Raw genomic sequence first — 24,893 nt, 5'->3', positions numbered from 1 at the left:
ATACTCCTGGTTTAATCCTTTCAATATGGGTACAGATACTCCCAGGCTAACCCTTCCAGCATGGATATGGAAACTCCTGGACTCCTGTCCCTGAAGGAGGCTTCCCAGCAGTCTGGTTAGGAAGCTGGGCATTGGTGCAGGAAGGAGTCCCTGAGCCCAAGGGCACTCTGTCTGAGAACCTGCTGGCATTAGTGAGCTCCTCCCAGCACAGGATTGCACCTTTCCAGAGCCTGGTGACCCGAGACCACTCCAAGCACATTCCCCTCCTCCTGGCAGCTTCAGCAGCAGCCGTGCCAGCTGCCTGCAGCCGCCTACCGCGGTGCAGAGAAAGGTCTGAGGCGTCAGCGGAGCCCCGCACCACGGGTCTCTGCCCAAATTGCTCTTCTCACTGCAGGCTGGGCCTGGAGCCATGTCTTCCTCTCCCCTCTCTCTGGAGGGCTGGAGGCCAGCCCTTGGCTCCAGGCTGGAGCTGCTGCGTGCTCAGCATTCCTGCTCAGTGCTGGAGCAAGGCAGCACACACAGGCCAGGGCTCCAAGCCTTGCGCCGGGACAGCCACGCGTGCTGAGCACACTCAGAGCCTGGCCACCACCCCCAGGAGCAGCGGAGGTGCCTCCACAGAGCCTGCCACCATCCCTGCCACCATCCCTGCCACCGCCTCGGAGATGAACGTCCGGCATCCCAGCACCAAGCTCCGCATCCCTCCAGCTGTGCATTTTTGGGGAACACAACCTGGGAAAAAGCTGAGGGAGCCAGGACGGCGCTGATGCAGCATGAGCAATGTGAGCTGCCGCTCCAGCTGACTCACCGGAGCCGTGGCCACGCTCGGGAACTGGCCGGCAGCACAGAAAGGCTGTGCCAGCAGGTCCTCTGAGCTCTGCTGGAAAACCTTCCCTGACACACTCGGGGCCAGCTCACAGCGGCAGCAGTCTGGGGCACAGCCCTGACCCAGCCTGTCCTTTTCTATGGGGCAGAATTGCTTGTACCAGCACTTTGCCTGCCCCTGGGGCTGGGAAAAGGGAGGACAGGATACCCCCAGAGTGGCCATAAACCTACTTGGTGTCAGGCAGCATTGGGTAGTGGTCAACTCTCCCAGACTCTAGCCAGCAATCCAGAATCTGGGTCAGGGCTTTGCAGCAGAGCCAGGACATCCAGCGTGTGACTTCATCAGGTCCAGCCCCAGCATGGGCCAGGAGGTTAAGGAACTGCAGAACAACCCTGGTCCAGATTCTCTGGCCACCAGCCAGCTGTCCCCCCTCCTAACTCCTTTCTCCACCCCAGGAAGGTGGCTGGCAGCATCTCCAACCCCTATCCCAGCTCAGCCTGGGGGGCTGAACATCTCCTGGGACCACTCCACCTCCTGCAGCCAGGCAGCCATCCCCACTTCAGCACAGCAGGAACCAGCTCACGCACACACCCGTAGGATCACTCGCAAAGTATCCATGATTCACAAGATTCCTACAGTCCCTTGGCATTGTCCAACACTGAGCAGGAAGGCTGAGGCTGTGGGCAAGCCCAGAAACCAGCCCAGCCCAGCAGATGGAGCAGGGCAATTGGCAGCTGGACCATGGCACAGCTGGACAATGGCAGAGGTATCAGCAGGCTGAGGATTCAACATCACACCAGGTGAAGCAAGCTTGGCCAATCAAGCTGGCTGAGGTAGGAATACATTGCCCCAAATGGTGCTGCAAGGATGTGAGCGCAAAAGGCCATTCGGAGCACGAGGTGTTTTGGCAGGGCTGAGTCTACAAATTTAGCAGAGCTGTATGCAAATGCATGTAAATATCGTCCTCCCAAGCAGCACAGGGGATCCCACACACACCCTGATCCATTCCACTGCTGAAGTGGGGTCCCTGTACCCCTGTGAGCAGCACCTGCTACACCCAAGAGCAGAGTGAGTCCATCTGGGAACAGCCAGTGGGCACCCACGTTGGCCTCCCAGAGCGTGAAAGTGCTTCCTGCAGCGAGCACAGCCTCCAGCAAAGCTCCCTCCCCTCCAAAGAAAACAACAAAGAAAATGCTGGGATGGGGATTAAGGAAATGAAACTGGCTGTGCAGGGTAAGCAAGGATAGGAAGTGGCTGTGATATCTCCTCTCCCTGCTGGCCTACAGCTCTCCCAGCCCAGAGCCCACAGCACAGCACATCTAAACCCAAGGGAAATCACGTGCTGGAGAGTGTGTTGAATAACCGGGAGGTTTCTGAGCGATCCCTGCTCCTGGGATGGAACAGGCACTTGGGGAGCCTCTGTGCTCCCACACTAGCACTTCCATGCTCTCTCCATCCCAGCACAACATGCAGGGAGACCCCCTGACACCACGATCTGCACTCTGCTTCCGAAGCTGGCACTGTGGGGTGGCATCTCAGGAGTTTTGCTCTCATAGAATCATTAAGATTGCAAAAGACCTCTACGATCATCAGGTCCATTAACCCCACACTGTCATGCCCACCACTAAACCATGTCCCCCAGATGCCACATCCATGCATTTTTTTTAATACTTCCAGAGGTGGTGAGGCCACCATTGCACCTATTCTACCTCTCCTGGCTGTTGGTCCAAATGGGTTTGTGCTGGGAAGGGTGTCTCTGGAGGAAAGCAGTGGCAGTCAAACAGAAAACCAAGACTAAACCAGCTGCTAAAAGCCACTGGGCGAGTAGGGGTAGCAGAGGGGGGACATGCCAATAGCAGGGATTCTGCCACATCCTCCCCACCCAAGTGATGCCCCCAAGCAGGGCCCATTCCAGCCCTTGTTCATGCCTCTAGCACATGTGTGAATGCCACCAGCCCCAGGCTGTGGCTCCAGCCGGTCTCTCCTGTATCTGTCACATGTCCCGGCATGCAAGGGCCAGCTCTGTTTACATGTGCAAGTCTCAGATTCTCCTGCGGGGGATGAGTCAGGCTTCCCTCGACACCCCGCTGAGGTGGCGGTGTCAGGGCCCCAGCTGGCGTTTGCCTCCCGAGCAGCACAGAGCCGGTGGATGCCAGGCTGGGGAATGGCTGGAAAGGGCTCGCACAGCCCTCTGCCTGCTTTCCATCCCACCCAGAGCCATCTGCAGCAGCACGGAAGGCACTGGAGGCTGGAGAGCACTGCCAGGAAGCTCTCCCTGGCTCGGCTCCACCAGGTCAGCTTCCTTCCCCTCCACCCCACAGGCATGTCATGGCTCAGCGTGGGGTGGTCAAACCCTGAGGAAGCCCCCAGCCACCTCCAGAGGGTCTAGTGTGGGTGGGATGGCCAGGCTGCTGCTGAGAAACCCCCATGTCTGCAAAGCCTTGGAGTGCTGGGGTGTCTCCTGGGGTGCCAGCTCACAGGAGAGAGGGATCCCCTGGATTTGGGACCCCCAGGGACAGAGGCTGGAGCTCGAAGGAGAAGCCACCCCTCTTCCCATCTGCACATTGCCAGGAGATGCTGAGCTGCCGCTGGACTTGTGGGGTGGTGAGATGGGTGCCAGCTGCACACCACTGCCCAGCCTATGCACAGTGGCAACCGGCAGTCTGCCCTATCCAGAGGGTCCCCAGCTGAGCCAGAGCGAGCATCCCAGGAGACAAGAAACCCCAAAACACCCCAACCACATCCAGCTCCCCCTTCCCTTTCATTGCTCCCAGTCCTTGCTTTCTGCTCCTCTTTTCCACATATCCCAGAATCAGAAAAGCCTTCCTCTGAGGAGAGAGGCCTTTTCCCTTTGCTCCCAACTTTCCCAGTGAGGGAAAAGAACCTGGAGGCTCCTTTTTGGATCCCCCCACCTGCATCCCCCTCGCTGTGACCGGGGCTGGGCTGGCTCCGTGCGAGCACAATAACCAGAAGTGTGTGGAGCCGCTGGAAGGAGCGATGTTCCCGGATGGTATGCAGCCCTGACAGCACTGGCTCTGCTTTAAAGGGTAACTTTATCCTGTAATAACAAACAAGAGGAGCCAAGTTCCTCCCCAGCGTCACTTCCCTGGCTCCAAGGAGAGGGACATGGGGGAGAGAACTCATTAGAATGAGCTTGGATCCTTGTTCTTGCCATCACAGGGTCTTAACTCCACTCCCTTGAGACAACAAGGGGGGGAAGATGCTCCAGGGCAGCAGGTCTGGGTCGAGAGTTGGAACAGACACATTTGTGTGCTGACATGCTGGGGACCGAGGAGATGACCCCTCTAGCAATTCCTGTCCTGCAGTCAGCAGCAGGAAGCCTGCCACAGCCCATGGCATGCCCTGGGCAGCTGAACCCCATCGCCATCCCCACAGCCCCCCCCACACACTCACAGCACTGGACAGGCACACTGGCATCTCGGCACAGTGCCAGCCCCAAGTGCAGCCACCTGGGAACTTGTTCTGCAAGAGCTGGAAATTCAGGCCCAGCTGGTGCCGTGGGATGGGCAGGGAGAGGCTGACCTTCTCCAAACCCCTGGCAGGACCCTGCAGAGCAGGACTGGGTGCTACGGCCAAGGCATCACTCTGGCAGCATCATCCTTTTTGTGGGCACCCCTGAAGGAAAAGGCATGGGCAGAGCCCAGCTGTGGGAGGAAGGGCGAGCCCAGCTGTGACCCACGGGTGCACCCTCCTTGCTCCCAAACAGGTTTTTTTTCTGAAGATCCATGGGTGTGGCTGTGCCAGGGCCCCAGGGCACGGAGCAGGCAAACCTCTGGTTTATTCTGGGGCTGCACAGGGGGCACTGGGGAATGTGATGGGCTCATCAACATCTGTGGTGTGTTCACAGGGGATGTGGATCATCTCCATCACCCCGTCAGGCTCAGCAGTGGGTGACCTACCTCTGCTCCTGCAGGGACACTGATGCTCAGGAAAGGTGTCCCTCGGTGGTCATCACCAGGGAGGGCACAGCCCAGCCTGTGCTGATGGGGCACTGATGCCCCCTCCCTGCCAGTCGAGAAATGGGGGCAATTTGGCAGAGCTCAGTTGTGTGAGAAGATGACAATCTGGAGAAGGCTGCTGAGATGTTCTGTCTGATTTCCACTTCCCCAAGGAGCACCTCTGGAGATCCTGGGGTTTGATTAAATCCCAGCCTGTCAAACGAAGCTGGGTGAAGTGCTGCAGTTTTCTTCCCCAAGATGGATTTCCTCCAAACTCCTTATTAGGGGTTTGGGTTAAGTCTGTGTGAAGCTGGTAAAGCTGCTGCCTCCATGGTGCCCCCCAGCAGACCAGGGAGCTTCCAAAGGAAGCACAAGGCAGGATCCGACCAGCTAAAAAGGGGAAGAGAGAGGAAGGAGGGAATCATAGGCATCTAAAGTTTTCAGAGCCTTAGAGGTGACAATGACAGCATCTGCCCTCTGCAAAAGGGGCTGTGGGAGACCCATGGGAGACAACATGGCTTGGGAGAGATGAGTCAAGGGCTGCTGCTGGTTGCCAGAGAAGTAAAGCCTGGAGCAAGCTCCCAGTACCAAACCACCCTCCTAGGGCAGATGTGAAGCCTGCCCGGCTCTGGCTGACTGGAGTGGAGAGCACCAGGGCAGGCACCAGTGGGTTAAAAGCTTGAGGTGGGACTTGGTGAGCTGCTTCCTCCAGGCAAACAATAACACAGGGGAGGGAGAAGGGATGCATGGGGCTCTGCAGGGCATGGATAGCGATGGAGCAACCCCAGCTCGCAGCTGCAGCCGTGCCAGAGGAAGCCTCAGCACATTATCTGCTGGTCCCACACAGCTTCCTTAGCAGCCCTGGTGCTGCAGGGACCGGGCTGTTCCTCCTCCAGAGCCTCATTTCTCATGAACCCAAGTTGGGTCCCTGTGCTTTGATGGCAGCCCTGGACCCCAGCACCCCCCAAACCCTGCACTCCCAGACAGTCCAGCCTTCCCAGCATCGGTGTTTCCCACTGCTGGTGCCTCTGACAATGGTCACCCAGGGTTCTGAGCCCCAGGACCGCAGTGTCACCCAGCACGTGGTCCCCACCATGACCGTCCTGCTGCCCCATCCCCCCACATCATGGACAGTGCCCACACCTTGGCAGAAGAAAGATTTGGCCGGAAGACGACTCCTGCAAAGGGGATCTCCAGGTCCTGGCTGAGGTCCCTGCAGTTCTGGTTGCCTCTGCTCTTGGTCCTTCCCAGCAAAGATCTGCTGCACCTGGAGCTGCTGCAGCCTGGCCACGCTGGCTGGTGTCCCAGCACTTCCTCGTGTGTGGCTGTTTGTGACCTGCCTGCTGCTCCACCTCCGCAGCTGCATCGCTGTCACAGGAGCAGCCCTTTTCCGTTCCGTTTCCTTTTTTTGACCCTCTCCTCCTGTAGCAGCCTTTGCCTTCCACGGAGGCTCTGCCTGCTGTCATTCACCCCACTCGGGTGTGGGAGGATGTCTCTCAAAATCAGTCTTGCTCTGATCCTGGCAAGTCAGGTCAGGACTCCTGGTGTCCTCACTGCTCCTATCCGAACCCACAGACCTGCCTGACTCCAGCTCCTGGTGCAACAAGTCTTTGCCAGTGGCTATTGGTCTGGAATAAGGCAGCTGCTGGAAGACCCTGGGAAATGCGGGCCTTTCCCTCCACTGAGGACAATCCCTGGAGCCTGGAGAGCTACTGGGCTCCCTGGAGCAGAGATGTTTGTCCCCAGATGTTACTGTGGCTCCAAAGGGGCTGGGAGAGGCTGTCTGAGCTGCTCTGGGTGACAACTTCCCCACCCATGGTCTTTGGAAGTCCCCTGACATGTTTCCATGACCTTATGCAACCTCAGGAAGAATCCCAAAGAGGTTGTCCAGCTTTCCCTACTGCTGGAACCAACGCTGGTCCAGTTGGCACCTGTGCCCCACCTTCAGAACAGAGATGGATCAGCTACTAAAAGCAGATGGATCCTAAATCACATTTACTCTGTCCAAACCTGCCTGTGCTCCCAGGGAGCAGCTAGCTGGTCAGGTGGAGCTGGGATTTCAAGTGTCTCCTGGGGCACTGTACTGCACCCAGTGAAAGGACACAGGGCTGTGTGCTGCCATCACAGTGGGCAGGGGGGACGCTGAGGTCTGACACTTCCCAGAGCCAGGAAATAAGCCTGACACAAAGGGCAAAGCCAGCAAAAGGGAGGGAAGAGTGAGGCAGGAAACATCAGGCAGGAGAGGAAACAGGGAGATAATCAGCTCCATGAGCACAAACACCCGGAACTTGTGCAAAGGAAAAGCCGACACCACTTGGCAAGCATTTGAGCAGGGAGACCTGCCCGTCTGGCCTCTCACTAAGGCTTCCTGAAGAACACGTGCCCCGGAGCACTTTAAGGTTCTCAGGGGTCCCTGGCCTCCAAATTACCATGGGTGGCACAGTCCCTGGTGGCTCAGCTCCAGCATGTCCTGCCTGGGATCAGCCTTGTCTCAGAGGGTGGAAGGATGGGCTCCTGGAGAGCACTTGGCTGCACTTGTGAAGGCAAAGCACTCACCAGGGGTGAATCCCAGTTGCAGAGAGAGGTCCAAGTTGGGTCATCCTGCCCCAGTCTCCTGTTGGCTTGAAAAATGGGATCAGCTGACCTGTTTCCACTTGGCTCTGCACAGCAGTTAGTCTGCTATCCTCACACCCAATGGGAAGACCACTGCAGTGGGATTCCTCCAGGGTGATGCTCCAGGTGTTTCAATGCCCAGCAGTGCCCTGGGGTTAGTTCTTGTCCCCAGCAGCCATGTCCAGTACTGCCAGGCTGGACTCACCTGCAGAGCTTCCCACTCCTCCTCCTACCACCTTCAGAACACAGCGCTGCCCATGCCCTGGGTGACCTGACCACATCCCAGGTGATGTCCCAGGCTGATGGAGCTTGTCCCAGCTGTCAGCAGTCCCGTCTCCCACCATGTCCCCAAGGGAGCAGTGACACACATCTCACAGGGCTGGCAACGACACGAGGGGGATGATGACTGTAAGCTGTCAGCAGTCCATGGTGGGATCTCTGGCATTGCTCATCTCCCAGGATCCAGCACGTGGTGTGGGACAGAAGGGAGAAACATGGAGAGAGATGGGCATGGAGCCAGCCTGTGGACACTGGCCAGGATCCAGCTGGCTTGTGTGGAGTAACTGGGGCAGGAGAACCTCTGCCAAGGGGCAGGGAGGGCACTTGGGGGAGGACTGGCCATGTCTCTGAGCCAGCACTGGGCTGAGCATGGAAATGCACTGGCAGGATCAGGCCCTTCACCCACACTCCTGTCCCTCAGCCACTCCTTCCCAGGGATTCCCCTCCTGCTGCTGCCATCACAGCGCTGATAGGGAGGTGCCCAAGTGGGCACTGACCACTCTGGCCACAGATATGAGCTGGGAAAGAAAAGAGCAAGCATTTACATGGGAAACAGGTGGCTGGATCAGGTGGAAGAGCCCAGATGGTTCAGAGCTCCCCTGAGGATGAAGCTGAGGTCAGTGTCTCCCTGGCAGGGAGCACGTGGGTGGCTCATGTGGGAACAGCTCCCTGCAGCTCTGTTGGCAGTGCTGGCTCCTGAGGGCCTTGGAAAGCACAGCACAGGCTCGGAAAAAAGCATGCCAGCCTGGGCATAGGGAACTCTCTGGAACAACTCCTCTGGCACAGCCAGGTAGGGCATGGCCTCAAGATTCCCAGGAAAACTGGTGGTGGCAGGCAAGCCCCCACTCCAGGAAGAGGTACAACCCCAGCAGAGGCCAGACCCAGAGGGACCCAGATGCTTCAGCTGGTCCTCTGGATGAGAAAGAGAAGGTGGTGGCCTCTGAGGGAAGGAGTAGGGGGTTGCTTGTCCTGCAGGACAGGTTGCTCTGCCCACCTGAGATCAGGCTTGGTTTTACAGGAGTCCTGGCTCCTTTCTGCCATGCTTCATTAAGAGAAGCTCTTTCCAGAAGGGACAAAACCCTCCTGAGAAACCCCAACACCACCCCAAAATCCGTATCTTTGGGGCTGTTACCACTTCCTAGGGAAATTCATGCAGTCCAGGGCTGCCCAGCCCACCTTATTAATGTTCTCAGCTTCTCCATCCTACAGAAGTGCCGTTCCCATGCTGTGACCCATCATGGGACCAGATTTCCCCTACCCAGGGGTACCATGCCCAGTTGGGGCTCCACTATGGGAAGAGCTGTCTGCCTGGGATTGCAGAACTGGACTGTAGTGCCTGGTCTTCCCATTCCAGCCAGGAGGCTGCTCCCAAAGACACCATGTCCAGCACAAAGTCATCCCAAGGAATCTGTGGCAAATACGCCATGCCTTGGTGGAAGCATGGCAGAGACCAGGCAGACCTGGGCATGCTCTGCAGCCAGGCAGGACAGCAGGAGGACAGCAGAGCTTTGGGTGAGTTACATGTCCCTTGGGACTTCCCTTCAGCTCAGAGCAGCTGAAGACAAGGCAGGCAGACTGCTTGGATCACAGGATCATTTAGGTTGGAAAAACACCTCCAAGATAATCAAGTTCCACCATTAATGCCAGGCTATTTTTTGCGGGGACAAGACAGTATGAGTGGGGACACTGCAACTGGGAGAAGGCATAGGTACTGATTGACTTCATTTATTAGCAAGGTGAAGGCAGGGATCACATCCTGCCCCCTGGAGTCCCAAGCAGGTCCCTTGCAGACCACAGAGGGCTGAGCACCCTGGTGCTCCTGTGCACTCAGGGAGTCCCGTGGCACCGTGGAGTCCCTTGCAGGGACAGAGAGCAGTCACCAGGGGATAGCTTTACCTTCCCAGTTGAGCAGAGTCCCACTGTGTTTCTCGGAAAGGATTGTCAGCACAGACAACAGCCCTCGCACACTTGTATCCACTGTCAGGTCAGCCTGTGAAGGGCACAGCGGGACACCACCATCATTCCAGGCCACCCAGCAGCCCTCACTTGGCTCATGTGCAGTGACAGCAAGGCTCCTTCCACCCAGAGTGAGGAGAGAGCCACAGGAGCTGGGACAAGTCCACTATGTGGGAAGATGGTTGGGTATCTGCACTGCTGGCTTGGACGGAGGTGGCTTGGGCTGGGAAGCCAGCCAGGTTTAACCAAACAGGAAGAGATCCCTGCTGCAAATGGGATGCTTTGTGCAGCCTTCTCAAAACTCCAGTGCTGCAGGGACCACTCCCACTCAAAACATGGATCCTGCAAGATGAGTGGAAACCTCATGGACCTGCAACTCCTCAAGGAACGGTCACATGATGGGATGGTGCTGCTCCTTTCCTCCCTGCTCTGTTGGATTCAGGTTCTCTGTATACCTCCAGGCTGCCCAAAGCCCCTTTTTCCCCCCTGATCAAGAAGCCTGATATGTGCTGATGCTACTTCCCAGACAGTATCCACATAGCCTACAGGGGCCCAACACAGACATGGGCAATTTGGAGCCTGAGAGGCAGCTCATTTTCACATGGATCCCCCCTCCAGAGAGCCATCTTGGCCACCTGAGTCACCTCCTGTGCAGGTTTGTAGGTTGGGTCCCACCCATGGGTTTCCCTTTGACCTGCTAGGCCAGAACTCACCTCCTGGCTGCCCATGTCTGTTTTCACCCAGCCAGGGTGCAGTGCCACACAGAGGATCCCAGATTCCTTGTAGGTCAGAGCCTGGCACATGGTCAGCATATTGAGGGCAGCCTGGGTGAGGAAGGAAGCATCAGCCATGGGCAGCAAAAGCTCCATGAACCAGGTTCCCTTCCCATTGCTGCCTCTTGGTGAGGGAGAAAAAGCAATACCAGATCTTCAAGAGACAGCGTGTGTCTCCCCATGGCAGGCATGCAGGTGCCCTGGCAGCTTGGGAACTCACTCCATCTCTCGATCCCAGGTGTTTCCCTGAGACCCAGCCTGGCAAGGGCAGCGCTGACCCCCATGGAGCTCAGGAGTAGGGGCAGGTCACCAGTGTCCATACCTTGCTGCAGCGGTAGGAGATGACAGGCTTGAAGAAGGAATCAGGTGTTTTCTTGATGGACCCCAAGATGGTGGAGATGTTGATGATGGCTGCCTTGCTGCAACTCAGGCCCTTTTCTTTGCTGTCCTGGGCAGCCTTCTTCAGCAGAGGCAGGAAGGCCTGGGGAGAAGCAACCTAGTGGGATACCTGTGCCTTAAGCCAGCCCCACTTACAGCAACTGCAACCCAGGGAGGGTGAGGAGGAACAGCAGGATGTCAGAGGAGCCCAGGTGTTGCTGCAGTAGCCCTGCCCGCTCCAAATCAGATTTGCACAATTCAGAGAGGCTGCAGAAGGCTTAGGCTGGAGGAGCAGCCCTAGCCCTCCCTTGCGCAGCCCCGAGAAATTTGGCAAAGCCCTCCAAGTTTTACGTCGAGACCATGGACAGCCTGGGGTACCCTCAGGTTGGGCCAATTTCATTCCTAGAGTTTCACCCATACCTGGGCCATCAGCATTGGCCCCACTGCATTGGTCTTGTATGTGCTGACCATGTCCTCAGCGCTGGCCGTCTCCAGCGTGGCCGTGGGGGTGTAGATGCCGGCGTTGTTTATCAGCAGGTTCAGCCCCATCCCATTCAGCTTCCCCTCCACGACCTTGGCCGCATCCCTGATAGCGGAGGGGTTTGCGACATCTGCAGTGGGAGAGAACAGTCTGAGAGCCACGCGGTGCAGGGGAGGAGAGGGAGGGGAGGATGCCGAGGAAATCCGCGCATTCCGACCCGCGCGGCCCTTCCATTCATGGGCACCAGATGGTGCTGTGAAACCAGCTCCGCGCAGCGCGGCACCCGCACATCCCGGCTCATCCCAACTCATCCCAAAACTGCCTCCTCTGCCCCTCCGCCGGCAGCTGAAGGCTCCCACCAGGAGAAGCCCACCGTAGGGGCAAAGCGCTGTTGTGACTCCCCTTGCTGCGTCAGTCCCCAGCAGCCACCGCCTCCAAAGTCCATGTCTGAGCAACTTCTGGAGAACCCAGGGCAGTCTCCAGGGGGACAAGTCCCCAAGGAAAATGTGCTAGGACCTGCCTTCCTCCCAGAGCCCTCCTGGCCTCACCTAGGACTTGGGATCAAGGCAGAGCAAGGATGTGATCACTCAGCTGGGGGAGCCAGGGGCTGCCCAGGATGGATCTCAAGAACATCCTGGTCCTATGGCCATGGAACAAAGAGGCTCCAGGGAATGGGGTACTGAGGCTGACACAGGTCTGGAGAAGCTGGGCTTTTTGCAGTAGGTCATGAAGCAGCTCTGAAGAACTGGATCCCCATGCACAGCCTGAAGGCAGGGAGGGAGGGAAGGAGAAATGGGGCAGGCATGGCTGGCAGTCACAAATTTACCAGCTCAGAGGCAGAGCGCACGTACCCAGCTTTACAAGAACCAGGTTTGGGTGTTTGGATGCCAGATCTCTCAGCTCCTACAAAAAGAGACATGGAAACAATCAGCACTAGGCAGAGGCAATGCCAAGCATCATCCTGGGGTGCCAGCAATAGCCCACCCTGAGGGAAACATCTTCCAGGTGTTACTCAGTGCTTGTGAACAGCTGGGCTGGGGACCTGCCTTGGTTCTCAGGCTTCTCCCAGGCTCCACAAAGCAACGTGCACGTGCTCAGAGCATGACACGGCCATGACGGCAAGATGCTGTGGTCACTCTCCCAAAGGGTCATCCATAGCCCAGCCAGAGCCACAGCAAAGGATGGGAGCAAACTGTGCAGGACCAGCTCACCAAGGAAATTACGTGAACTGGCTGGGGGTACAGCCAGAAGTGTCTCCCAGAGTCTACTGGAAGTGAAGTGGAGGAGGAACAGCTGTGAGTGCCAACATCAGATTTGACCTTTAGGGAAATTACATCTGGATAGGCCAGTCCCAGATCCACTCTGCTCTGGACACTACATCTCACCTACTCAAGTGAAATGAACCACTTCGCACATTTTTAGTGGTTGTTTTCACCACGTGGCTATTGGGAGGAACGGGTTAAAAGCTGAAGCCTGGGAAGGAGGACTGTAAATCGTTCAAGTGACCTTAGAGCTGTGAATAACCTGTGATAAACCTGCGTGAACAGCAGCCAGTGATCCACTAGCATGAATCATAACAGTACCTGTGTCTCCTGTACCTCTGTACCTGCCTGTAACTCTGCCTGGTGCTGCTTCAGGGATCCCCTGGTTATCAAGATAACAGAAATAAATTTACTCTTTGTGTTTTAGCCATAGATTGTCCTGGTTGTCTGCCTGTGCCGACTCAGACAGTGGAGGATTCAGAAGCTCTTTCCAAAAAGGAAACTTTGTACCTCACAGTTCCTAGCAGCTCTTTGCTCTGAGCCTCCAACTAGGGCAGGTTTCAGACAACAGAAACTGAACCACCTGGTTCAATGTGCCCAAAAAGATTGCTTTTAGAACTAAAAAACTCTTCCAAACATGCCCACAGGAGAAACACAAATTGGTGGTCTATTGTGAGAGGAATATGGAGCAGGAGAGCTGCTGGCACTGGCTGTGGTTCACCATCAGTTATCTCTGGGCTCCCCCATCAGACCCCGTCCTCCCACATTAGCCCTGGGCACAGGAAATGATGTAAAATCCATTGATTGGTTTGTGGTGGCCAACAGATGTTTCTCTTCTCCTGTTTTTCCCAACTGTCTACCTCAACAGCCTCATACCATCCTAGCAGGAGCTTCCCCCCACCCCAACACCTGGTCCAGGCACAAAAGGGCAGGAGAAGTGATGTGGCACCAGCCAGGCAGAACAATACCCTGTTCTCGATGTCCTGTGGTCATCGACTTCAGCAGCACCCTGAAGACACTGCCCTCACCCTACCACAGCCAGAGAAGGCTTAGAGAAGTACCCCCTGGCTAGGAAAGTTGCATGTGGACCACCCTGCAGGAAAACTGGCTCCAGTCCAGCCCTGCAAAAACTCCTTCATCTCATCGCTGCCAGAGTCCTGCAAGTTGTGGGGAGGAAGAATGGGGCAAAAATAAAAGACCTGGCCTAGCTTTTGACCCAGCCAACTTGGGCACCAGCCTCAGCAGGAGCTGGGCACCCCTGGGTTGGTGCCAGGATTATTCCTGAGATTGAATAGCACACACATGCAAGATGCAACAAACAAATCAGCTGGAGCCAGGATCTATCAGAGGGCAAGTTTCTCCCTGCAAGTATTTCAGTGGACACAGTAAGCAGAGGAGAACAAACTGTATGCAAGGAAAGTTGGAAGAACTGGGAGGCTTTTTGATTCCCTGCAGAAGCAACATATATGAGTCTCTCCCATTTTAGCGAACTGGAAGGCAGGGACAGGGGGATCTCACAGCTCCACTGGCCACCACTTTTGGAGACCCCATGTTCTGAACCTCCAGATTTTTCAGAGAGCAGCGTAACACAGCAAAACCAGCCCGAGCAGCATCGCTGCCGCTCGCACCGCCTCAGCCCCCCGAGACCAGCCCAGCTCGGCCCGTGCCCGCAGCGCACGGGCGAAGCCCTGGCACGGGAGGGCGGGTTCGGGCACGTCCAACGCAGCCCACAATAGCCCAGTGGCGCGGCCCAAAGGGTGGCACGGCCGATTCTCCGCCGGCTGCACTTCAGGTGACTTTCACACGGGGCAGGGCACGGTGCGGACCTCACAGCCGCGCTCCAGTAGCGAGTTGTCCAGGCCGGTGACAGGGGCCGAGCGTGCGACCGCCGCCCCCGCCCCCGGCCCCCACTGACCTGTGCCTGTGTCCCCTCGGGGTCCCGGCAGGTGGCGAAGATCCAGGCGGGGGGTCGCGGCGAGCCCAGCAGCTGCTTCACCAGCTCCAGCCCGATGCCGCGGTTGGAGCCGGTCAGCAGCACCGTGCGCGCCGCCGCCATCGCCGCCTGCCCGGCCCGGCCCGGCCTGGCCCGGCCCGCCTGGCGCCGCCTCCCGACCCCGCGGGCCGCACCGGGCTGCCGCAGCCCCCGGGGGGAATGGCTGTGGGGGCGGAGAGTGTGCGTGTGTGTGTGTGTTTGTGTGTGTGTGTTTGCCTTCCCACCTCATGTTCAGTGCAAACACAACAACCGCGTCCCAGCCCTGGCGTCCCCGAGGGGAGGAGCGAGGGGTCTCGGAGCGAGCCGGGGTCTCGTCTCTTCCCAAGGGTGGTGGACGAGGGAGAAAGCTTGCAGCAGGTCTGGGAGGGTGTCTTAGCACCTTTAGCACAGTAATCTATACCACAGATAAAAGTAAAAAAACCCCAAAACAACCCCAACTAGACCCGTTTAGCATTAGGAAGTACCAGCCCCTTCAGAGCTGGTTTTCTTGCCTGCCCGGAAATGAACCTGAATCGGCTCTTTCCTTGAGCATCAGATGCAATAAATCTGGTACATAAATAGAGCCACGAACATACACGGAGGCTGTAGGACCTCTCCTATGGAGATGGGCTGAGAGAGGTGGGGTTGTTCAGCCTGGAGGTGAGAAGATTCCAGGGAGACCTCAGAGCCCCTTCCAGTGCCTTAAGGGGCTCCAAGAGAGCTGGAGAGGGACTTGGGACAAGGGCATGGAGTGACAGGGCAAGAGGGAATGGCTTCACACTGACAGAGGGAAGGGTTAGGTTAGATAGTTGGAAGAAATTTTTCCCTGTGAGGGTGGTGAGGCCCTGGCACAGGTTGTCCAGAGAAACTGTGGCTGCCCCAGGTTGGACAGGGCTTGGAGCAACCTGAAGGTGTCCCTGCTCATGGCAGAGAGGTTGAATGAGATGGTCTTTATGGTTCTTTATGACCCAAAGGATTCTGTGATTTAGGCAGTAGTTTGGGGTTGCAGGTGTTTTGGGGGATGTTTTCTCTTTGTTTTTGTTGCTGAGTGTCAGGTACCTGGTTCAACAGCTGCACCAAAGAAGTAGTATAGAGTAAAGTAAGGAAAAGGTTTGCTGGCATCTTAGGAATGGGAAAACAAGGTTGGAGGGAAAAGGGAAAACAGAAAAAGGATAATCAGCATCATCTGGAGGATGGTATCTGGAGGGGGTCTACGTTTACCAGCCCTGCTGCCAGCCTGGAGGTGGGTGGTGTTGTTTTATTTTCAGCTCTTATATAGACAACTACATATCCATTAAAATCCCATTGTGGTGAGCACACAACTGGGATTTCAACAGCGAAGCAATGACTGAGCAACTCTGATGTATATAAGGGTTGTTATTTATGTTGCTTATTTTCTTCCTTGTTTGACAAACACTACACAAAACACCTCTGATACTGATAAATACATCAGAAACAAAATATTTATATCAGTCTGGTGATAACATCAGGTGATTTGTGCTAACTCTATCTTTCTCCATGATTGTTCAAGTACACGGGAGCCTCTGCTCCCCGGTTTACTTTGGGATATTAAAATGCACTTTTTAATAATAATAAATGCATTTTAGACCTTTCTTTTCTTTTGTAGAAGTTAGGATTTAAGAAAAATAAATCTTTGCTTATACTACTAAATACTAAGGAAAAAAACCCTCCTTTTAGCAGCTATTTGGATTAAAGTTCCCATTCTCCTTTTCCTGCCTCCTTCTGTGCTCAGGCCATTAAGTCAGTGACTTGTCACCAGAAATGCTGCTCTGTCTATGGAGAAGTTTAGCAAATAATGACCGAGGGGTACAAACACTTAGGGTGAACCACAAGTCAGGGTTTGGCCACCTATTCCACACAGATCCTGCATACTGCAGACAAATTACACTGATGAACTCTTCCTGAAAAGTGCTTGTTTGAAAAAGCCTTGGAGACAGGGATCCCCAGTGATCTGCTGCGCAGAAACAGCTTAAGTGCAGCCACAGCTGAGGGCAGAAGGAGCCTGTACTGGATGCAAATGAGAACCGTGAAAGAAAGGCAGCTCCAAGTATCTGTAATTGAGTTCTCTGTCGTGTTCCCCATGAATAAAACAGAGGATTATCCATTCTTTGAAAACCTTGTTAGTTAAGTGTTCCGAGGCTTCCAGCAGGTAATAATGAGAAGTGCAACCAAAAAGAAAAGGAACACCAAGGAATAAGAATAAAAAAAAAAAAAAAAAAAAGCCCCAAGGCTTATCCAAGTGGTCTAGTTTCACTACAACAGGCATTGGGAAACTCCTGCTGCCTGATAAAGCATGAGTCTGATGTTGGTGAATTTTGGAGTGTTTGGGGGTATAAATCATAGAACCCTAGAATGTTTTGTGTTGAATGGAACGTTAAGGATCACCTAGTTCCACCCCCTCTGCCATGGGCAGGGACATCTTCCACTAGACCTCCCTAAGAATACAAAGAAGTATTTGAGTTCACTTAGCTAAAAATCAAAACTAGTAATTCCTGTTGTCAGCTCATTGTTGCTGTAATTTGATTAAAGTTTCTTCACTGTGAAGTACAAAGTACATATGAGCATGTCCTTTGCACTGAGTTGATGGATCCATCGTAAGTGCTGTTTGAGTCAATGGATCTAGAAAAAAAATGCAGTTAGAGGGAGAGGGGGAAACAATTAAAAAAGTAGGTGGGTTTTTTTCCCCTCCCTTTTTACAAATATGGTTTGAAACGAGAATGAACAACTATGGTAAATTCTAATTTCTGCTGATAAAATACCAATGCAGCCCATTTTACTCAGGTAGTGTCCACAGCTGCTTACAGAACAGTACAAGTTTTTGCTGTTCACAGACTGCATTTTTTCTGCTCAGCTGTGTGGGCAATAGCTCACATCATCTAGGCTGGCATGACATTTTTGGAATAGCATGGTGCTCAGCTTTTAACTTCTTCGCAGGAAGTAGATTTTCAACAGTTCCTTATATGCCTTTTAATTTAAAGATTGTACTCACTCTTTCATGCTTAAATGTCTTTCCTTAATAAGACTTAATGATTTTTTTCAACTGGATTCCTAAATTAACATCTGCATTATCACTGTATTTATTCCTAGACTTACATCTGCCTCCTTTTCTCACTTCAACACATGGATGTCAAACCAAGGCAGTCACAAGCTGATCATTTAGCCTGTGCCTTAGTGTTCCTGACATGGAGCATATCTGCCACGTGTGACAGGCTGTTCTCAGCCATCCCTGTTAGCAAATCTAATAGTGGGAAAGCAAATTCATCTTTCTTGGTGGTTCTGAGGTCCTTCTTTATGCCACTGTGCTGAAGCACAAAGGATAACCCAGCCACCTATCCTTAGAGGATGGGAGAAAAGAAGCTCAGTGAGGATCTGTGCTGTCCCCATGGGTCCTGGCAAAGCAGTTCTGTCCCTGTGCTGCCAGCACTGCTGCACTGAGGCAGCTGAGGCATCTTGGCTGCTCTCATGAGGGGAATATCCCCAGAAAAGTGCTCCTGAACCCCGTGTGAGGCCCCAGGCAGACACAAGGTCCAAACACTGTGGCCCAAGGGAGGTTGTGTGGACAGTGTGAACATTTTAAATCTTCAGTCTCATAGAATCACAGAATGGTTTGGGTTGCATGGAACCTTAAAGATCATCTTGTTCCAACCCCTGCCATGGGCAGGGACACCTTCCACTAAACCAGGTTTCTCAGAGCCCCACCCAACCTGGCCTTGAACACTTCCAGGGATGGGGCAAACACACCTTCTCTGTGTAATCTCTGCCAGGGCCTCCCCAGCCTCACAGGGAAGAATTTCTTCCTAATATCTAATCTGCCCTCTGGCAGTGTGAAGCCATTCCCCCATGTTCTGTCACTCTATGCCCTTGTCCAAAATCCCTCTCCGGCTCTGATACAATGCAGGTGTAACCTGGATGAGTCTGCTGTGCAAAGTCTGTAAAGCTATGACAAGGGTGCCATGGGAACTTGACTTGAGAGCTGCAGGTAAGCTCAGGATCTTACCCCTAGTTCCTGCATCCTTTCACAGTGGGGTGTCACTACTCATAGAGTCATATCATAGAATCACAGGATGGTTTCTGTTGGAAGAGACCTTATAGATCATGTAGTTCCAACCCTCCTGCCATGGGTTTCCAACCCCTAATAGATCACTAATCCTCTTCAGCCCAAAAGAAAATTAATCAGGAAGGGTGGGTACTGCCCAGCTTCAGTTACAGTGCTGAGTCGATCTCACCCCACCTCTTCATCAGTGACTCACTCAGCACTATCTATTGATTCTTTAGCAAGTGACTAACAGGTGATGACAGATCTGAATGCATTGAGGAGCAAATTGGCTTGATAAATAGCAGGGAGTTTATTTCTTATTTACAGTAGATCAAATGTACTAAAACTAATTGTGCCACACCCCAGTTCGCCTGGCAGGCAGAGAAAAGCACATTCCTCCATGTTTCTGTCAGCAGCACTGTCATTGTGCAATAACCTCGGTGACTGAGAACGTGCTTGAGCCTCCAGCAACTGAGGGTGGAAGAGGTGTGACTGTCTTTTGGAAAACTGGCTCTGAGTCTTCCCAGTGTGGTGATGTGAAAACAATCCATTGGTAAAATGTACAGCAGCCCGGGGGGCTGTGGGAGAGGAGCTATAGTGCCCCTGAGCTTGGTGTTTGTGCAGCTGCACCTTGAATCCTGTGTTCAGTTCTGGGCCAGTCACAGCAAGAAAGACATTGAGGTGCTGAAGCGTGTCCAGGGAAGGGCAATGGAGCTGGGGAAAGTCTGATAAAGAGCTGATGAGGGAGCTGGAAGAGCTCAGCCTGGAGAAAAGGAGACTTAGGGGACCATTATCACTCTGTACAACTCTGACAGGAGGGTGTAGCCAGGTGAGGTCGGGCTCTGCTCCCAAGTAACAAGTGATAGGATGAGAGGAAACAGCCTTAGGTTGTGCCAAGGGACATTTCAGTTGGGTATTAGGGGAAATTTTTTCACAGAAAGGATTGTCAAGCACTGGTACAGGCTGCCCAGGAAAGTGGTGGTGTCACCATCCCAGAAGTGTTTAAAAATGCATGGTTGTGGCACTTGGGGACATGGTTTACTGGTGGAATTGGCAGTGTTAGCTTAATTGTTAAAATTGATAATCTTAGAGGCCTTTTCCAACCTAAATGATTCTATGATTCTGAGGACTTTAATGCTCAGCTTAAGGTTTAGACCATGCAAGAACATTTCCAAGCAAAGAACCATCTGAATCTCCTCTTAGGAGCTGGACCGAGATACTTTCCAGAGGCTTGGGGACAGCAGCAGCCCTTGTGACAAGGCTAGGCTGCAAGGCAGTAAGGCTGGTTTCTTTGCCCTCTGCCTCTTCGTGCCAGGCTGGACTCAGACTCCTGGTGAAGCAGTGCTTGTTTAAACTTTAATAATCAATAATGCAGTGTGGGGCCCCAGAGCAAAGTCAACATTATAAAGTTACAGCTCCAAAACAGTGGAAGGCTACACAAATGGGATGACAGAGCAAATCCAGGAGAATTAAAATGTTAATTATTTGTTTTCTGATGTTATCTGCTTCTGAGGCACGGTGGAGGTTTCAAACAGGCTGTGGGTGATGGCCTCATCCTCCACCTAGAGGAAGAAAACCATTAAAGTCTATTTGGAGGATTTGAGTTCTAGTGCAAATGGCATCTGTTGGCAATTATAGTTGAGGTCTGTAGTCATTGAAAAGGAAATACTGAAATGATCTAAGGAGCCTGAATGCCAGTTCAGCCATCTGTGAGATCCTCGGTGACAGATCAGTCTGAGATAGAAGCTGAAAGACCCAAAGCTTTGTACTACTGGTAAGTGGTAGGAATTCACACAGGAAAAGAAGTCTCTCAACCCAGTGTGGAAAACTAAAAAAGCAGAAGGAGGTCCAATTAACCTGAGGGAAAAAAAAGGGGGGAAAAATTACTTGTGTGGAACTTAAGGAGAGGCTCAGACTTGGCCGAGAGAAGATATGGGATTGGGTCACCATAGAAGCTGCCAATGTGCATCTTCCCAAATGGGTTTGGGGAGGGGTCCCAGGTCAGAGCTGGGAAGGACCTGCTTATCTCACAGTGTCTGCCAGCTGAGCCCCAGAAAACAGGCTGGAGTGGGCAGGAGGAAATCAGCTGCTGCTGGGGCATGGAGACACACTTGGCATTGCCACTGGGAGGAAGCTGCTCTGGTTAATGCTGCTGCCAAGGTATCCTGGGGCAGAAGGTGACATGTGAGCAGTGTTGTTGTCTCCATTGCTGCCCAGTAGTCTGTGCAGTGGCTCTGGGACTCAATGTAGGAAAACAAGGGGTTGGCAAGTGGTTTCTGGGGATATGTTTTCACTTACAGTGGGGCAGGAACACATGATGTACACATGCACCAGATCCAGCCTTGCAAACCTGTAATGAATCACTTGAGGTGCTGAACAGCACTGGGCTCCACTGGTGGTATCACACAACAGTGCCTCATGGCAACAGGCAAGGCTTTGAGCAGAGCATTTCCTTTGCAGGTGAATGTCCCAGGTGCCCGAGTCCTCTGTGGCTCTGAACACACAGCTCAACTTATGACTGCATCCCAAGGGGTGGGGAGCATGACCAGCAGCCATGCAGGTCCCCACCCTTCTGCCAGGAGACCACGCTGGGTTTTCTCTCCCACCCCACAGGTCTTTTGCTCCACAATGAGGGAGAGTTTATTGTCTTGGAAGAGGCAGGAGCAAGGCAGAGAACATCTGCTCAGGGCCATCTGAGGCACAGCCTGGTGCAATGTGCAAAGACCATCGAGCCCACAGGATGCTTGTGAAGGTGTCAAGCCCACCCGAGCCATGGAACTTCCCACATCAACCCACACGCTGCTCCCTCCCTCCACGCCCACAACAGCCCCACCTGGCTTATGGCACCAGGTTACCCAAGGAATGCAAAATTTGCCTGGAAAAGCCAAGTGATTTTTGCCATTAGGTAACTAGGATTGGTCCCCAGCCAGGATCCGTGTCCTGGAGCTCAAAGAGCTGGAGCAGTTACTCCTCCTGGTGAGAAGCCAGCATTGCTGCAAGCCGTGAATGGGTGGGACACGCTATGAGGAAATATTAGAGAGCTGAGCAAACAGTGCAAACTGGAGTAGAGAGAGAAGCAGCAACATGGGAGAACTTTGTGTCCACTCTGTTCTGGTGACTGGGGCCAACCGGGGCCTCGGCCTGGGGTTTGTCCAGCATTTCCTGAGGATGCCAAAGCCACCCCAGTGGATCTTTGCGACCTGTCGGGACCCCAAGGGACAGAGAGCGCAGGTGAGGCCAAGCTGGGAGGCAGTGGCTGTGCTGGGGGATGGGAGCACTCAGTGCCAGGGGGAGATTGGAAGAGGGAGGGCGCTTGCAAGGGTCTGGAGCTGCAGTCAGGCACCTGTGGCCCAGGGCAGCTGGGCTGGGACACCATGGGAGCAGCTGTGCATGGGATGTGTGGAGGGGACAGAGGTAGTGGTGTGTGCAGGAGGTGTGGAGTGTTCCCCATTGTCAGAGACTGAAAATAGTTCATGCCTCAAACATTGATATAAAGTTTTGCTCATTATAAAGAAGCTACAACCGAAGAAGCCTCACTGAAGAGTGGGACTTTGAACTAAAAGTCAAACTGTTGATTAGATAAAGGGAAACCTATTGTTCAGTCCTCTCAGGCTGAGCGAAAGGTATGCCTCCACAAAAGGCCAAAGCCAGCAGCTGCAGCTATCCCCTGCTGAGCTCACAGAAGCCAGGTTTACACAGACGCCCCCCAACTGAGGGGGGAGAAGGAGGTTTGGGGTGCATGGTGTAACCTCTGGTGAGAGGCAATAAACACCCATCCTCCAATTACACAAACTGGCCCAGCTGTGGAACCCCCAACCCCACAGGCCACATCTATGGGACATTGACGTGAGAGGCTTGGCCCCACAGGACTGCACGTGGTGCAACAGACCCAGAGTCTGCTGTGAGAGACTGACCCCCCACCACAGGGGGACATGCCCAGATGTGCCTACCTAGCTTGGGCATATAGACCCATGGGATTCTGTGCTTTCTGGGGGGACCTACACCACCAGGAAGACCTGCTGAAGAGGATCATCGAGGCACCAGTGGGACCCATGGAGCAGTGATATTCTTTTATTCTGTCTCTGTCACTCTTCATCCCACCACCTATTTTCTATTTCTTTCTTTCTTTCTTTCTTTCTTGCTTGCTTGCTTTCTTGCTTTCTTGCTTTCTTGCTTTCTTGCTTTCTTGCTTTCTTGCTTTCTTGCTTTCTTTATTTCTTGCTTGCTTTCTTTCTTTCTTTCTGTCTTTCTTGCTTTCTGTCTTTCTTGCTTTCTTTCTTTCTGTCTTTCTTGCTTTCTTTCTCTCTATCTCTCTATCTCTCATATTTACTATCAAATAAAACCCTTACTGTTGTCACTGGCATATGGTCTCACTTGCACCTTAATTTGGGCAGAGGCATTTCTAAGAACCTTAAAACTGGATCATAGCACCCATGCATCAGGATCAGGGCAGCTGGAGCAGGGTGCTGGGCACTTGGTGGTGCAGGGACAGAGCTGGAGGGACACAGGCTTTGGCTGGCTTTGCTGGGTGAGCCTTGGCACATCCGTCCCAGCCTGCTGGTGCCAATGTTGTGACTTCTTTTGCAGGAGTTAAAGGATTTGGCCTCCAAACATCCCAACCTGGTCATCATTGCTCTTGGTAGGTTCCCTCTCACCCCAGTTCCTCTGGTGAATGCCTGGGCACTCATCACAGCCCTGGGAGCTCTGCACTGAAGGCAGCTGTGGGGGGCACCTCCTTGGAGGAACACAGGGAACCCCAAAGCACCACAGGGTCACTGACCTCCCCTGTGTTGGCTCTGCAGAACTCGCCAACCCCGCCAGCATCAAGGCGGCTGCAGCCAAGGTTGGGGAGCACCTGGGGGGCTCTGGGCTGAACCTCCTCATCAACAACGCTGGATTAGTCAAGCCTAAGACACTTGATTCTGAAACATTGGAGGACATGACCGAGACTTACACCACCAACACGGCTGGACCCCTGCTGATGGGCCAGGTGAGTCCCCAGCACTACAGCACAGCTCCAGAAGGATCCCACGTCCATAAGCTGGACATCATAGAGGGTGTGAAGGGCCACTGGGAGGGGCTTCTGTCACTACTCTGGAGCCTGATGGACTCTCAGTTGATGAGAAGCTCGTGGAGCCAAGGGCTGGAGCTCAGGAGCTGGAGCTTGGCAGGCTGGGACGGTGGGAAGAGGAGGGAGGATGACCCAGTCCTGGTGTCAGTGTTGCCCACTGTGGAAGGAGCTGCTCCCCTGCCCTGTGCCATGTCCGTGTGTGCTCCTGTCCCCTCTGTCTCCTCGCAGGCGTTCCTGCCCTTGCTGAAGAAGGCTGCCCAGGGGAGCCCAGGCTCAGGGCTGAGCTGCAGCAAGGCTGCCATCATCAACATTTCCAGCATTGGTGGCTCAATCGCTTCTTCCTTTGGTTGGGACATGATGCAAGTCACCTCGTACCGCTGCAGCAAGGTACTGTCACACCTTTGCTTCCCCTGCCCTCCCCAGCTGTGGGTCCCCTGGCAGCCTCCCTTCCTCTCCCACCACCGTCCCCTCCCTGTCTCCCCACAGGCTGCTCTGAACATGCTCAGCAAGTGCCAGTCCCTGGCGTACCGGGAGCACGGCGTCCTCTGTGTCGCTCTCCACCCTGGCTGGGTGCAAACCGACTTGGGCGGCGCTACTGGATACGCGGTAGGAACTCCCCCAGGGCAGGTCCATCAGAGCTCCTGCACTGACTTTCCATGGGTGGGAGTTGCTGCCGTGACCCCCTGGCCATGAATTCCCTGCTACTGGGGCAGCTCCTCCTATCCTGGTCCTGGGTGCTGGGTGCCCCCATCCCCTCGGTTCCCTGCTTGGCCCCTCTGTCCTGGGTTTTCACGGTTTTCAGTTTTCCCCATTGCCCTGGAGAGCCTCCTGCCCCCAGCCTTGGCTGCTCCAGGGCCTGAGGCATGGCCTGCCTCTCTCCTTCCCCACAGCCCCCTGTGACAGTGGATGACAGCGTGCAAGGGATGCTGAAGGTGCTGTCCTCCCTCTCTGAGAAGGAGACCGGCACCTTCCTGGACTGGGAAGGGAATGTCATACCCTGGTGAGACACCAGTTCAGGATCCTGGCAGCAGGACTCTGTGCCACTGCTCCCCCCCGTCCCACATCCTCAATAAACTCCTGCTGAGAACCCCCAGCTCTGTTGTGCATTGCCAGCTCCTGGGATGGCCCCTTCCCAGATATCCCACTCCTCATCCTGGGATGCAGTGGTGCCCACAGCTGCCCTCGAGCCACGGCTGTCACTGGCATCCCCATGAGTGACAACCTGCAGGTCCCATGGCACCGTGACTGCCCTCTGGAGACCTCCCCTCC

At 54.3% G+C, this 24,893-nt stretch overlaps 3 protein-coding genes across 3 annotated transcripts in view; 1 reads left to right on the top strand and 2 right to left on the bottom strand.

Moving 5' to 3' along the window:
• The window catches only part of RIPOR1 (RHO family interacting cell polarization regulator 1), a 30,904-nt gene extending 25,965 nt beyond the window's left edge, over positions 1 to 4,939 (bottom strand). The window contains exon 1 of the mRNA XM_069027030.1: positions 4,744 to 4,939. The gene's annotated coding sequence lies outside the window, so the exon portion shown is untranslated. The remainder of the gene's footprint in view (positions 1 to 4,743) is intronic.
• A 4,444-nt stretch (positions 4,940 to 9,383) lies between these two features.
• On the bottom strand, positions 9,384 to 14,622 carry LOC138117041 (C-signal-like). Its single transcript, XM_069026980.1, has 6 exons — positions 14,440 to 14,622; positions 12,114 to 12,165; positions 11,202 to 11,392; positions 10,726 to 10,884; positions 10,344 to 10,454; positions 9,384 to 9,664 (listed from the first exon to the last, which is right to left on the bottom strand). Exons 1-6 carry the CDS (start codon positions 14,578 to 14,580, stop codon positions 9,551 to 9,553), a joined length of 768 nt encoding a protein of 255 aa, XP_068883081.1. The 5' UTR covers positions 14,581 to 14,622; the 3' UTR covers positions 9,384 to 9,550.
• Positions 14,623 to 21,595: 6,973 nt separating this feature from the next.
• LOC138117074 (C-signal-like) lies at positions 21,596 to 24,717 on the top strand. Its single transcript, XM_069027066.1, has 6 exons — positions 21,596 to 21,784; positions 23,141 to 23,192; positions 23,356 to 23,543; positions 23,853 to 24,011; positions 24,111 to 24,230; positions 24,515 to 24,717. The coding sequence occupies exons 1-6, from the start codon at positions 21,638 to 21,640 to the stop codon at positions 24,626 to 24,628; spliced, it is 780 nt and encodes a 259-aa protein (XP_068883167.1). The 5' UTR covers positions 21,596 to 21,637; the 3' UTR covers positions 24,629 to 24,717.
• Positions 24,718 to 24,893: the final 176 nt, after the last annotated feature.

Source organism: Aphelocoma coerulescens, chromosome 11 (assembly GCF_041296385.1).
Source record: "Aphelocoma coerulescens isolate FSJ_1873_10779 chromosome 11, UR_Acoe_1.0, whole genome shotgun sequence".
Classification (NCBI taxonomy): domain Eukaryota; kingdom Metazoa; phylum Chordata; class Aves; order Passeriformes; family Corvidae; genus Aphelocoma; species Aphelocoma coerulescens.
This window is presented reverse-complemented; position numbering and strand designations above follow the sequence as displayed.